Source organism: Esox lucius, chromosome 2 (assembly GCF_011004845.1).
Source record: "Esox lucius isolate fEsoLuc1 chromosome 2, fEsoLuc1.pri, whole genome shotgun sequence".
In the NCBI taxonomy this organism is placed as follows: Eukaryota; Metazoa; Chordata; class Actinopteri; order Esociformes; family Esocidae; genus Esox; species Esox lucius.
The window spans coordinates 32,811,148-32,824,675 of record NC_047570.1 but is presented as its reverse complement, the minus strand read 5'-3'; the positions used below and the strand labels follow the sequence as shown (position 1 = coordinate 32,824,675).

The 13,528-nt window shown below is 47.1% G+C and overlaps 1 protein-coding gene across 6 annotated transcripts in view; it reads left to right on the top strand.

Moving 5' to 3' along the window:
- The window catches only part of pias1a (protein inhibitor of activated STAT, 1a), a 55,371-nt gene that overhangs the window by 29,574 nt on the left and 12,269 nt on the right, over nucleotides 1–13,528 (top strand). For 5 of the 6 annotated variants that reach the window (XM_020055539.2, XM_020055531.2, XM_020055538.3 and 2 more), the window contains 6 exons: nucleotides 11,737–11,821; nucleotides 12,103–12,150; nucleotides 12,316–12,406; nucleotides 12,499–12,633; nucleotides 12,765–12,888; nucleotides 13,360–13,433. In XM_020055539.2, the coding sequence (XP_019911098.1) occupies nucleotides 11,737–11,821; nucleotides 12,103–12,150; nucleotides 12,316–12,406; nucleotides 12,499–12,633; nucleotides 12,765–12,888; nucleotides 13,360–13,433 (557 nt within the window). The remainder of the gene's footprint in view (nucleotides 1–11,736; nucleotides 11,822–12,102; nucleotides 12,151–12,315; nucleotides 12,407–12,498; nucleotides 12,634–12,764; nucleotides 12,889–13,359; nucleotides 13,434–13,528) is intronic. The other variant, XM_013137485.3, reaches the window with a different exon arrangement.

The following is a 13,528-nucleotide window of genomic DNA, read 5'->3' as shown; positions in this document are numbered from 1 at the left end:
TTCCTCTTTCAAGGAGACTTACTTAGGTACCCTGGATATGTAACAGAAATGCTGCATTGTTTTAAAGCCCTCTGTTTGATTAGAATAACAACAAGGTCAGTGCAATAGATAATGGTGCTATTTCTGTGTGTGTCTATAGTATATGTCTGCATCTGAGCCCATTCATAGTAGATGTTTTCAGGATGCCATTTCACGTTTGGTGTCTTTGGTGTTTTTTTGTTTTTTTTACATTTGCAACAGGAACGTATCACGCAAACAGAGCTAAAATCATCCAAATGTAAATGAGGCCCGAATTGACAGGCCCTAGTTGACTAGCTAAATCCATTAAAATGACCTAAGACATGTTCCCCATTAAGGCTTTGTGCTTTTGTCTCATAATTATCAAATGTTTTGGTTGCACGTTAACTCAGAGCTATGCGATTTGTGCTTCCTATTTAGTATGGCATTGAATGTATGACTTCTGGCCCCTGTTCCATGTCTATAAATGTGAATGGTTCAAACCATTTCAGTGGTTCTACAAGCTTGTAGTTGGGCTTGCCAAAGACTGTTGTTGTTGTGACGAAATGGTCATCTTAACATGACCGTACACACTTAAGGTTTAAAGCAAGATATTTGGCTGATGGCAATCTTGATTCATGGAAATAAGATCTAAATATATCTTAGATCAGCCGGTAGCGTAGGCCGTAGGTAGATGAATAGATTTGGCTACTGACACTGTGGTAATATTTTACTGTATATTACATAACAAAAGAAAAATAGCAAATAAAGCCTAATATGGGGCCAGTCAATTTTTAAAAGCATTTGATTGTGGAAGGTACCTCACAAATGTGCATTTTTGTATGTAAACCACTTGTTGTTCAACGTAAAAAAGCCTGGGAACAAGGCACAGTTCGACTGAGATTGCCTGGGGTTGTTCGAAATTACTTGTAGATCGATAACTCAAAGTGGCTGTAATGCTTAGTTCTGCAAGTGTTGTTAGTTTCAAGTTAGTTAGTTTAAAAATAAGGTTTTCAAGGCAGAAAGTCATTTTATCAAAAAGATTAGTCAGCTGGCGATTAAATGGGTTCTTTGATCGATTCCTGCTCCATTTCTATCACTTTGGGGTCCCTGCAGTTCCATGCACGCATATCTTAAACATTTGAATCGGGGACGGATGCGCACTGGTGAATCATTGCGTCCTTGTTGCACACAAAAACATTTCCGAAGGATGGAGGCACCTGAGTTATGTTATTAGCTGTCTACAGTCTGCAAATTGGTCAAAATATGAATGACAATGGGAAATCTAGAGACGGCAGAGGTTCCCTTTAAATTATTTGTGTCTCGCTGGCTGGTTGCCCTTTTATCATGGCAACGGGTCACATGTTGCTGCTGTGACACTGAGGGGTCACTCTCTCTCTCGGTCTACCATTAGTCATCTACCTCTCTCTGTCAATTTAATTCGCAGTAGCTGTATGGGCATAGGAAACCTTTTTTTTCTACAATAAATTGTTCTCCCTCTTTTCATTAGCTCTCTCCCCCTGCATGTCTGTCTGCCTCTGTCAGTTCAATTCGGTAGTCTTTATTGGCATGGACAGTTAGGTTAGTTACAATGTCAAACCATACATAAAATAACAGTAGTCAGACCAATGGCAAAACAGCCAATGATAATGTTAACAATATGAAACCATTCTCATTATTAACAGCAACAATAGTAAGTCATGAGAGTCGTAATGCAATATAATATTGAAGTAGTAGGATGGTGGTGTTGAAATGACAGAAAAAACGTGACATGAAAAACTAAACAAATGGTATCATTGACTGTAGCTCAGATTGCGGCTCAAGGACAAATATTTGACTGCCATATATATATATATATATATATATATATATATATATATATATATATATATATATATATATATATATATATATATATATATATTAATATTACTTGGCAGTCAAATATTATATATATTTTAAAAAATCCCACCCGATGTGTATTTGAAAACATTTTTCCTTTTATTGTAGTGACTGATAATTTTGGAGTTCACTTGGGTCTTCATATGTGTCTCGGTTTAATGGGACATGCAGCTGTCTCTACCTCTCCCTGGGGGCAGAGTGAACCCCCCTGGCTCACGGTCTCCCTTGTTGTCCCCCCGTTGTTTTGAGCCTATTTAGTCTGCAACAATTGTTGTGACAACAATGTGCAAATCCAATTTTGTATTCACACTAGCAGCGACAAACTCTCTGCGCCGGTGCTACGTCTTGAGGTACAGGGCGTGTACGTATGAATTCACTGTTCCTAAACTAGGTTTGTTTATCTAGATGAATGGGACTTCTGGACAGCTTCACGTTGGAGATCGTGCTACTCTCCTGAAGTTATGTGGTTTAGGGTAAGTGTTGGGGGGGCTACTCAGGGGGCCTCAAATTCTACTATCAACCAGAAACTGCTTGTTCGAAAGAGACGGCCGTATCGGTTACCCTGGTAAACAACATAGTGAGTTTTTACACCTTTGAGGACAGGAGGCCAAAACACGTCGTACGCGTGTATTGCGCCTTACAGCATATCTCTGGCCCAGGGAGTTTTCCCTTATCTACTGTGAATGGATATAAGCTAGTATTTAGATCTTGTTGAAATGCTGTTTAAATAAATTTTTCGTCAGGACCATTGTTCTAGTCTAAACATACTCGTCAGTGTGATGTGATTTTAGTTACTTCCCCAGAAAAAAATAAATTCTGGATTCTGTTTGTACTTTGAGCCAGAAAGACTTCAGAACCAAACTTCCTCTGGCATTGCATATCCACTCCAATACACATTGTTGGAGATGTCGTCTTTAGGCTTTTATTTATACAGGGAGACCCACTGTGATCAAAGTCTGATTGTTGCATTGCAACTGCAAAATAACAGATTAAAAACGGGTGAAAATACACATTGATAATACCAAACACAATTCACTGTAAAATGATCAACCAAATGTTTAAGAGGCAAAATGGTGTTCGGTGTTCTGTTTTACGATTTTACGCTCATTATAACAATAGGTAGAGTGTCTCGTTCGGGCAATGCTTCCCCCGGTATGCAGTGCTTCACTGGACACCGCCGTAGCTTTCTTAGCTTTTCTAAGGGGATGTCCGACTCTGCGCGCACTGCCACAAAGTTTTTCATGTCACACATCCACCGCTCTCTAATAAATTCTCGTCTTGAATCTGCTGAAGCAATTGCATTAATGATGGTCAATTGAAGAGGCATGCTCTGCCTAACGCAGTGCTTTCCCTTGCTCTTCACATGGGCTTTAGAGTAAGATTGTGTATTTCCACGGGTCCAATCAAGAGTATGTTGACAGAATTTACAAAACAGCTCATTGGTTGACTCAGTACTCTGGATATTGCTTGGCTCTGAATTTGGTGGGTAATTTATTTTGTTATTGACGAATCTTTCATAGTGACCGCAATATTTGGCAATATTCAATGTTTTTCAGTTGGTTCCATTCTTATTACCAAATTCTGCAAGTCCATGCGCATTTTCCGCGTTGCGGTAATCATAGGGCCCAACGAAAGTGGTGTTCATCGAAATAAAACTCTAAAAACCCTATTTTTCAGTCTTGTGTTCCCTGATTATCTGTGGCTCAGTTGCCCTCCTTTTCTCTGGCTCTGGCTTGCTCCCCGTCCCCTCCCCCACTCCCCCCTCCACCGCTCTCTCCCCCCTCCACCGCTCTCTCTCTCCCATCCCCCCGCTCTCTCTCTCCCATCCCCCCGCTCTCTCTCTCCCATCCCCCCGCTCTCTCTCTCCCATCCCCCCGCTCTCTCTCTCCCATCCCCCCGCTCTCTCTCTCCCATCCACCGCTCTCTCTCTCCCATCCACCGCTCTCTCTCTCCCATCCACCGCTCTCTCTCTCCCATCCACCGCTCTCTCTCTCCCATCCACCGCTCTCTCTCTCTCCCATCCACCGCTCTCTCTCTCTCCCATCCACCGCTCTCTCTCTCTCCCATCCACCGCTCTCTCTCTCTCCCATCCACCGCTCTCTCTCTCTCCCATCCACCGCTCTCTCTCTCTCCCATCCACCGCTCTCTCTCTCTCCCATCCACCGCTCTCTCTCCCCCATCCACCGCTCTCTCTCCCCCATCCCCCGCTCTCTCTCCCCCATCCCCCGCTCTCTCTCCCCCCATCCCCCGCTCTCTCTCCCCCCATCCCCCGCTCGCGCTCTCTCTCCCCCCATCCCCCGCTCGCGCTCTCTCTCCCCCCATCCCCCGCTCGCGCTCTCTCTCCCCCCATCCCCGCTCGCGCTCTCTCTCCCCCCATCCCCCGCTCGCGCTCTCTCTCCCCCCATCCCCCGCTCGCGCTCTCTCTCCCCCCATCCCCCGCTCGCGCTCTCTCTCCCCCCATCCCCCGCTCGCGCTCTCTCTCCCCCCATCCCCCGCTCGCGCTCTCCCCCCCATCCCCCGCTCGCGCTCTCCCCCCATCCCCCGCTCGCGCTCTCCCCCCATCCCCCGCTCGCGCTCTCCCCCCATCTCTCCCCCCATCCCCCGCTCGCTCTCCCCCATCCCCCGCTCGCTCTCTCCCATCCCCCGCTCGCTCTCCCCCCCATCCCCCGCTCTCTCTCCCCCCCATCCACCCGCTCTCTCTCCCCCACTCTCCCATCCACCCGCTCTCTCTCCCCCATCCCCCGCTCCCCCCCATCCCCCCGGCCGTTCTCTCTCCCCCCCACTGCGCTTTGCCATACTCCACTTTTTCTCCCTCCCTCCATCTTCCGCCCCTCCCTCTCCTCCACCCTCCCTACCTCTCCCTCCTCTCCTCTTCATTCTCCCTCCCGTCTTTTTCTCTCCACTCTCCATTTCCCTCTCCTCCTTCCTCCTGACCCTTATCAGTACTGGTTGGAGGCCTCCGGTCCCCCTGCTCACTGTAGTATGGACTGGTTAACCCAACTGAGGTGGCCACATTCGTGTTTTTGTCAGACACCCAGCTCTCCAACGCCACCATACCCTGGCAGTGTGCGATGTCTCTGTATTCATTATGGATGTCAATGTGGTGTGCATACATTATACATGCTTTTAATCACCATATTCTTGGGAAAGAATGTAGGGCCTATTTCAAATTTGATGAGTGTTTCATGCATAATGAGACATTTCTGAGACTTTGTTTTAATGTACCTCTTTAAAGTCATGAATTCTTGGAAATACTAAGCTTCATTCTGTTGTTTTGTGCGGAGTGGGTTCTTGTAAACCCATTTCGAGGGATGTATCCGTTTTTATGTATCTTTTTTGTTGTTACAGTATCTTTTGATTGAACATTGTAAGAGAGAGAAATTCAGCTCCCCTAAATCCACTTGGTGTACTCAAGAACAGTCTTTACCCTTAGGATTTTATGTCAGTGGAGACCAGAGATGGATGGAGCAGTGGTAGGGAGGGGTGGGGGGTGCAGAGGTAGGGAGGGGTGGAGTGTTGGGGGGAGGGGTGGAGCAGCGGTAGCCAGGGGTGGCTGTGGGAGAAATAGTTTGAAGCATGGGGTTGCTCAAGGCTATTCAGGAAATGGGGGGGCGAAGTATTTTTTTTGTACGTTTTGTATAATTGACTTAATGAAAACATCATGGTTTGGGTCTAGCCCTGCCCCACCTTGCTCTCTCCCTCTTCTCTAGTCAGTCCACTTTATGCTGTCAGAAATTATCTGTAGACGCGGTCCAGTCAGTCAGTTATGCAAATAACAGTCCATCTTCCCCAGATCATCCTCAAACAGTGTCTGTTCTTAATACATTCCGTTAACTCAGTGGCTGCTAACATTCCAGGGACCCACAGTTTAAAAGCTCAAAATTGGGAATAGTTCTCCAGTACAGTGTGAGTTCTACCTGCAAGAAATACATTTTCCAACTGCCAAACACTGGTCGCACACGTGCCGTATCATATACTCATAAATCAATGCGTCCAATAGGATCCCAGGGAACATGCCAGCACACGCGCACTCACACAATCACTCTGCCACTGCTACAGTGGATTGACTCGGATTCAAGATGGCCCCCAGAACGTGGACCGCCGCGGGCCCTGCGAATGAGGCAGGCGTGTGAACGCAGCCACGCGGGCCCTGCGAATGAGGCAGGCGTGTGAACGCAGCCACGCGGGCCCTGCGAATGAGGCAGGCGTGTGAACGCAGCCACGCGGGCCCTGCGAATGAGGCAGGCGTGTGAACGCAGCCACGCGGGCCCTGCGAATGAGGCAGGCGTGTGGACGCAGCCACGCGGGCCCTGCGAATGAGGCAGGCGTGTGAACGCAGCCACGCGGGCCCTGCGAATGAGGCAGGCGTGTGAACGCAGCCACGCGGGCCCTGCGAATGAGGCAGGCGTGTGAACGCAGCCACGCGGGCCCTGCGAATGAGGCAGGCGTGTGGACGCAGCCACGCGGGCCCTGCGAATGAGGCAGGCGTGTGAACGCAGCCACGCGGGCCCTGCGAATGAGGCAGGCGTGTGAACGCAGCCACGCGGGCCCTGCGAATGAGGCAGGCGTGTGAACGCGGGCCCTGCGAATGATGCAGGCAAACACACTTGATAAACAAATTCACCCTACACAATCTTCTTGGTTGATTATACACACCCAGTCCATCAACGGACATTTTAAATCATCGGGCATATGCCGATCTCTGGACCACCTCAAAACTAGCCCTTCATGTCCGGCTGCACAAAATGCCCTTTAAGCAACAGAAGGAAACGTCCACAAAGCAGCAGCACCTGGTGGCCTCCTTACAGCTCTGTGCCGGTGCTCATAGAGCTGCCTCAGAACAGACTGTCTTTCCAGCCTTTTCCGCCTCAATGTGCTCTCCATACATCGCCTCAGATGGCAGGGGCCGGATTCCAGCGGCATGCTGGGAAAAGACACATCTCGTCTAGCATGAAACAATTGTGTGTCTGTTAAGTGTGTGTCTGTGTGTGTGTGTGTGTGTGTGTGTATGTGTGGCTGCAGCTGGAGCTGTGGAATTTCTTAATTGCCACTATAGAGATGCTGGCTGCTTGGTATGGGCACAATAAAGGCTTGATAAGGCCGTGGTAGGACCCTATAAAAAAAGACAAGTCTGTTGTGAAACACACTGGAGGAATCACATAATCCAGACGTTGTGGAATACACGGGAGGAATCACATAATCCAGACATTGTGGAATACACAGGAGGAATCGCATAATCCAGACATTGTGGAATACACAGGAGGAATCGCATAATCCAGACATTGTGGAATACACAGGAGGAATCGCATAATCCAGACATTGTGGAATACACAGGAGGAATCGCATAATCCAGACATTGTGGAATACACAGGAGGAATCATATAATCCAGACATTGTGGAATACACAGGAGGAATCACATAATCCAGACTTTGAAACAGACTTCAACCATTTTTTTAAATGTTTTGAATTTAGTAGTTTTGAACACACAAATAAAATGAAACCTAGAGAAGGTGCCTAAAGGTCCAGCAGAGGACAGTGAAACCAAGTTGGATAGTTTAGATGTTGGACAGGGCTGCCTTGCCTTTGTGCTCTAGCAAATCTTGTTGGCCTCCTCCGTGCGTATATGTACTGATGAATACTTCCTGGTTGAGCGAGTGCAATGTTTTGCGATCGCGTAGGAAGACACGTCTCAGTCTTTGACGCCATCGAACCTGCTCAAGATTCTGCAACGAGACATAGTTGTGAATTTGAAAGACAAAATGGGGAAAAAACGCATAGGGTTAAGGTGTTAGGAAATATATTTTGTGTTCCCACAAAAGATAGTTAAACAAACGTGTGGGCAAGCAAAAGTGTCTGTTTGAATGACAAACTGGGATGATGCCTCTGGCTGTCTGATTGACTCCAGCTGGGCTTTGCTCTACTGAAGAACTAGAGCAGAACCCATTCTCCCATGCTTTACAGTTCACTCTCATCCCTTCCTTCAAACTGACCCCTGAACACATTTACACTACAAAGAAAATGTACAAATGTGAGCTCTCTGTGTGATTTTCTGTTTTACTGCCTGATTGAGGACAGAAGGTGTGGGGCGAGAGTGACTGGGGAGATGGTTGTGAGCGTGGGGGAGATGGTTGAGAGCGTGGGGGAGATGGTTGAGAGCGAGGGGGAAGAGGGGTGCAGTCTATTTATAGCCTGCATGCGGGTGGGAGAAGACCGTTGTGAGGAACCACTCGAGGCTGGCATGGATATTTTTCTTCCTTCTGCTGTCTAAGATACAGTACAGCAGACTGTAGCTCATTAGAGGCCCTGACCAATCCATCTCCTCTCATCTCTAATGGCACCTCAGGTAGTGGCAGGAGAACAGTCCCCTCTTTCCCAATAGATAGACCAACGGGCAGGGTGAGAACGGACCCTTCCCTGTCAATGCAGATAAGAGAACAGGAACCTGGTGGCTGAGACACTGATAGGTGGGAGCTCTTCCTGGTTTGTCCCTAAGCCTTCGCACAGAAATTACACTAACATCTTATACTACTCCGATAATTGAACTCGGAGCATGTGCGCGCGCGCTGTTTGTCGTGTTTGTCTGAGAGGTGTGTAATACAAGCTATTCAGCCTACTGGCTGTCAATGCGATTGTCCCTGACTGCGGGTGATCTGGTGTGCTTTAGCCTGTGCCCATCAGGTGAGCTGAGCTGAGAGAGACAGCTGCTGCTGGTTAGTGGTGTAGCCTGCATGACGGCCTGGGAAGATCTTTCTGCAGCTTGGGAAAAGCTTGGATTATTTAAGGCCCCCCGGCTATTTTTAGGAGCCACTTTTACCTGCAGTGAAATGACAGGGGCCGAGGCGCGGAAGGGTGTTTGCACGTTCACGTATGTGCGCGCGTGCTGGCCTGCTGGTGCGCGCGTGCTGGCCTGCTGGTGCGCGCGTGCTGGCCTGCTGGTGCGCGCGTGCTGGCCTGCTGGTGCGCGCGTGCTGGCCTGCTGGTGCGCGCGTGCTGGCCTGCTGGTGCGCGCGGCTGTGTAGGTTCCTGTGAGGCTGTCTGTTTGCTTACGGCTGTTGCTCATGTCCCTCCTCTGCCTACAGTTGTTTGAAAGCGGTTAAGCTTTTGGTGCCATGTAAGACCTCGGCTGTGTCAGGATGCGGCAGAACCAAATAGACGAATCCTTTTTTTAATGTTTGTCCAACCCTAAACAGCCCACTTGTTTTTTTTCCCACTAAATGGAGAGATCAGTTTTGGACCTCCAGTGTAAATGAAGCCCTGTTGCCTGTGTTTACACATATAGTGCACAAGCTGATTTACTATCACATTCGAGCCTTCAGGGGACATTGTTGACAGGAAGCCTCTTCAGGACAGTAAATTGAGGTAAAGCCCCTTCGACATGAACCGTCCCTCCTCGTGTGGACTCTACTCTGACACGACTTCAACCACATTTACATGATTGAGTGAGCAGCTATGAAGTCTGATGATGCAATGACTGGGGGACGACACCAGAAGAAATTGTCAGAGCCACTCCGGTCACATGATCACCCCCCTGAAAGGAACCAATCATTAGCTTGCAAGACGAGGTGACTGATTCTAGCCTTTTAAAAGACACCTGAATACTTCAACCTGATTTTGATGTTCATTTATTTATGGTATGTCCACGATGGTCTGAGGTCATTTTTGTACTGCTGAGGTAATGTTCTATGATAGTTTGGAAGTCAAAGCCACATCCTCCAGCGCTCATACACCATTGAAATATGGGTTAAAATCCCACCCACTGCTCTTTCAGCACTCTTACTTTCCTATTGTCTCTGCTCTATCCAATACAGGAAAAGAAGTTCAGTTGAGATCACTTAAAGAACAACATGTTATTGAGTGTGGTCATTTCAATGAGGTGATCATGTCAGTGTTGTTCCACTTTTGAGAAAGTTCTAACTTAACTTACTCCGTTGTTTTCATGTCTTTTCAGGGCCTTGTTTTTCTTAGAATATCCTCCTCTAACGCTAAAACTTGATTTTACCTTTAACCAAAATGTAACTTCAACAATTTAACTTTAATGTCTTACCGCAAACTCCCAACCTAACCCATAAGCCTACAAAAGTATTTTAAGAAGTCATGACTCATCGTTTTTCACCGTATATCATGTTTTCATGTAATTGTCAGGACATTTTGGTCAATTTTGGTTCTGTGAAAGGAAGATAATGAGTAAAACACAGTTACAACCCAGTCTTTTGTAGTTATTTACAGAGAGATCATCTGTCCCTCTACAAAGTCCCCGACCAGACGGCCTGCATCTGTATTAGACCCTGGGACAGTGTAACTAACTCTGCCTTTACAAAGGGATGTTTCTCCCCCTCTGCAAGCCCCCAAACAGCACCTCAAAGCCCTGCGGGCAGTGCTTCACTGTTTTCTCAAGCCCACATCTGCACAAGTGCCCCATTTGTTGAAAATGTATGACAAGACAAAACAGCCTTTGATCTGTCCTGCTTGCCTGCCAATTCTGTCTTCTCTCGTTCACGGTTGCGTCTGTGCTATCAAGGCGTACCCGTTGGCGGGATTACACGACCCGTCTTGCCAAAGCTCCATTTATACTGGTATTGATGACAAGGGTCGCACACCGGTCTTCCTGCCGTACAAAGTCCCGGAACCCTGTTTTGTTCTGAGGAGTCTGTCAGTAGTTGGACTGACGTCAGGACAATGGATCCTGTTGTGTCCAATGCCGACCCACCAAGACACACAACTTGTTTTCACTACCAGAAAACCTGGATCCCTGAGCAATGGAAAAATGTAATGTGGTCCGAGTCGTCTTTCATCCCATTTCCTACATCCGGACTGGTTTACGTTTGGTGGAAATCCAAGGGTGAATTTCGCCTACAGTGTCTGCTGCCAGCTATTAAACCTGATGGTGGATTCCTAATGGGATGGGCAGCCATCTTGGGCGAGTCATCGGGTCTGATGTTCTGCATGGTCGTAAAACATTCAATATACATGAGGCCATTTTACAGGTCCAGGTGCTCCCTTTTGTGCAAACACTGTCCCCTCAGGATGTTCCAGTATTCCCGGATGATAATGACCCCACACTGCTAAACAAATTCAAGGGTGGCTTTTTGAACACACAACACAATCACCAGATCTGAACATCCTTGAACCTTTTGGGAAGTTCTGGAGCAAAGAGCTTGCAGTGGTTGTAGGTTGGTTGGTAGAGATGCTGACTGAGTGGTTATAGGTTGGTTGGTAGAGATGCTGACTGAGTGGTTGTAGGTTGGTTGCTAGAGAAGCTGACTGAGTGGTTCTAGGTAGAGATGCACCAATGAAAAAAGGCCAATATTCATATAACAAAATCGCCCGATGTTGATACCCATACTGATGCCTGTATAGTATGATTATCTATTCACTATTATCTTTCTATGTATTTTAATGACAAAAGACTTGAATGGATTGAATGGAAACATTTTCAATGATGATCATGTATGATGATGAATGCATTTTCTGTTTCAGTAATTGTATGTTATACAATGCTTGGATATAAATGTTGTAAATAAGGTAGTAGATAAGAACTGAAACTGAGAAGAAATAACATTAAACCAGTTGTACACACAACTTGAGCAAAATAAATCAATTATTACAAAAATTACTGGAGCATGTTGGATCCCTATTTTTGACAGAAGCACAATTGGTATGAAATACTGGTCCCAGTTTAAATCATGCCAAGATGTTCTTGGGGATGCTGTCTGGTTGGAGTGAATGGAGCTTTCAAAGTTCCTTTGTTTCCCCTCAATACTATCACTAATTAGTACCTGTATCATTGTCTTTTTCTCATTCTCTTGTCTGTGTCTCTATCTTGTCTCTCTCTGCAGCGTCAGATAACAGCCAGCGCTTTCAGGAAACGTGTTTTGCATTCGCACTGACACCACAGCAAGTACAGCAGATCAGCAGCTCAATGTAAGAGTCTGAAACACTGAACTATGTACCCTGCATGATCATTTGTCTACATTACCTTACATTGTGGTTACCCTACATTAATGTTACTCTGGCATGTACCCTGCATATTCATGACACTGCCATATACCCTGCATTACCATTTTCCTGCTTTGCATTACCTTACATTGCCATTATCCTACTATGTACCCTGCATTAAAATGACCCTGCATTACATTACCCTACCATGTACATTGCTATACAGAGGGTTCTTGTTTTGTAGCCATGTCTCTCTATTTTCCTAGGGACATATCGGGGACCAAATGTGACTTCACAGTACAAGTTCAGTTACGGTAAGTTCATACTCCACCACCATATTATTCTACCTAAATTAGGTTTTTATTTCACATTCTTAAACCACCATGGTCAGTGTTTGCTGATACAGTATTTTCTGTGTAGTTTGCAGCAAGGATTTCACGAAGCTGGTGTGTTGTTTTTCGGTATGTGTTGGTGTCCAGGTTCTGCCTATCAGAGACGAGCTGTCCTCAGGAAGATCACTTTCCGCCCAACCTGTGTGTGAAGGTGAACGGGAAGCCATGTAACCTCCCGGTAAGAAGTACACACAGTTCCATGCCCAGCTCGCTGCTACTCATACAGGGACCAGCTGATGGAGATGGGTCATGACCTCTTTCCACTCTCAGGGTTATCTTCCACCAACCAAAAACGGCGTGGAGCCCAAGCGTCCCAGCCGTCCAATCAACATTACCTCACTGGTCAGACTGTCCACCACGGTCCCCAACACCATCGTCGTATCCTGGACAACCGAGATCGGAAGGGTAAGTTATGATGTCATATGAGATGGAGACAACGTTAAAAGAATATCGTAGGGCCAACATTTTAATGATGTTACGGTGAAACTGCTTGTGACATGGCTTTCGAAACAATAACGATGTGAAACACCCTACAGCACGTACTGTGTTTTCAGAGCTACTCGATGGCAGTGTACCTGGTCAAGCAGCAGTCGTCCACAGTGCTTCTGCAGAGGCTACGGTCAAAAGGCATCAGGAACCCAGACCACTCCAGAGCCCTTAGTAAGGACCACTAGGAAGACACCATGCTGTTAGCCCGGTTGGCGTGCCAGGCTGAAAGCATCTATGAGGCTAGCTAAATGGATCCAAGAACCAAATGTAGCCGGCTAAAGAGGCGGCCAAATATATTGTGATGCTGTTCCACGATTCGCAATTGCTTCTAAAATGCGTTCAGAAATAACAGTTTGTGATTGGGCATTGAACCTAGACTCTGTACGTGTTTAGTGATCCGGTTCAGCCACGCTGGCGTTTTTCTGTAGGATGTTCTGTGTGTGTGTGTGTGTGTGTTTATTTTTTTATTGCTCATATACTGTGCTGTAGGTGGCTGTGCAGGTTTTGAATAGGTTTTTCCCCCGCTTCATGTTGAGAGGGATAGAAAACACACCTTCGGAAGAGGCCCCGCCGTGTCGGCAGGTTTGCTAATGAGTCGTGCTCTCTCATCCCCCTACCCACCCCCCACCACCCCTCCTCCAGTCAAAGAGAAGCTAACTGCCGACCCGGACAGTGAGATCGCCACCACCAGCCTGCGTGTGTCGCTGCTCTGTCCGGTAAACAAACATGCACACGCCGGTTGTTAAGGTCATAGCTCCGCCGTGTCCCAGCGCTCCCGTCACCAGCTTTGCTAACAGGGTGCCTGTGTTGT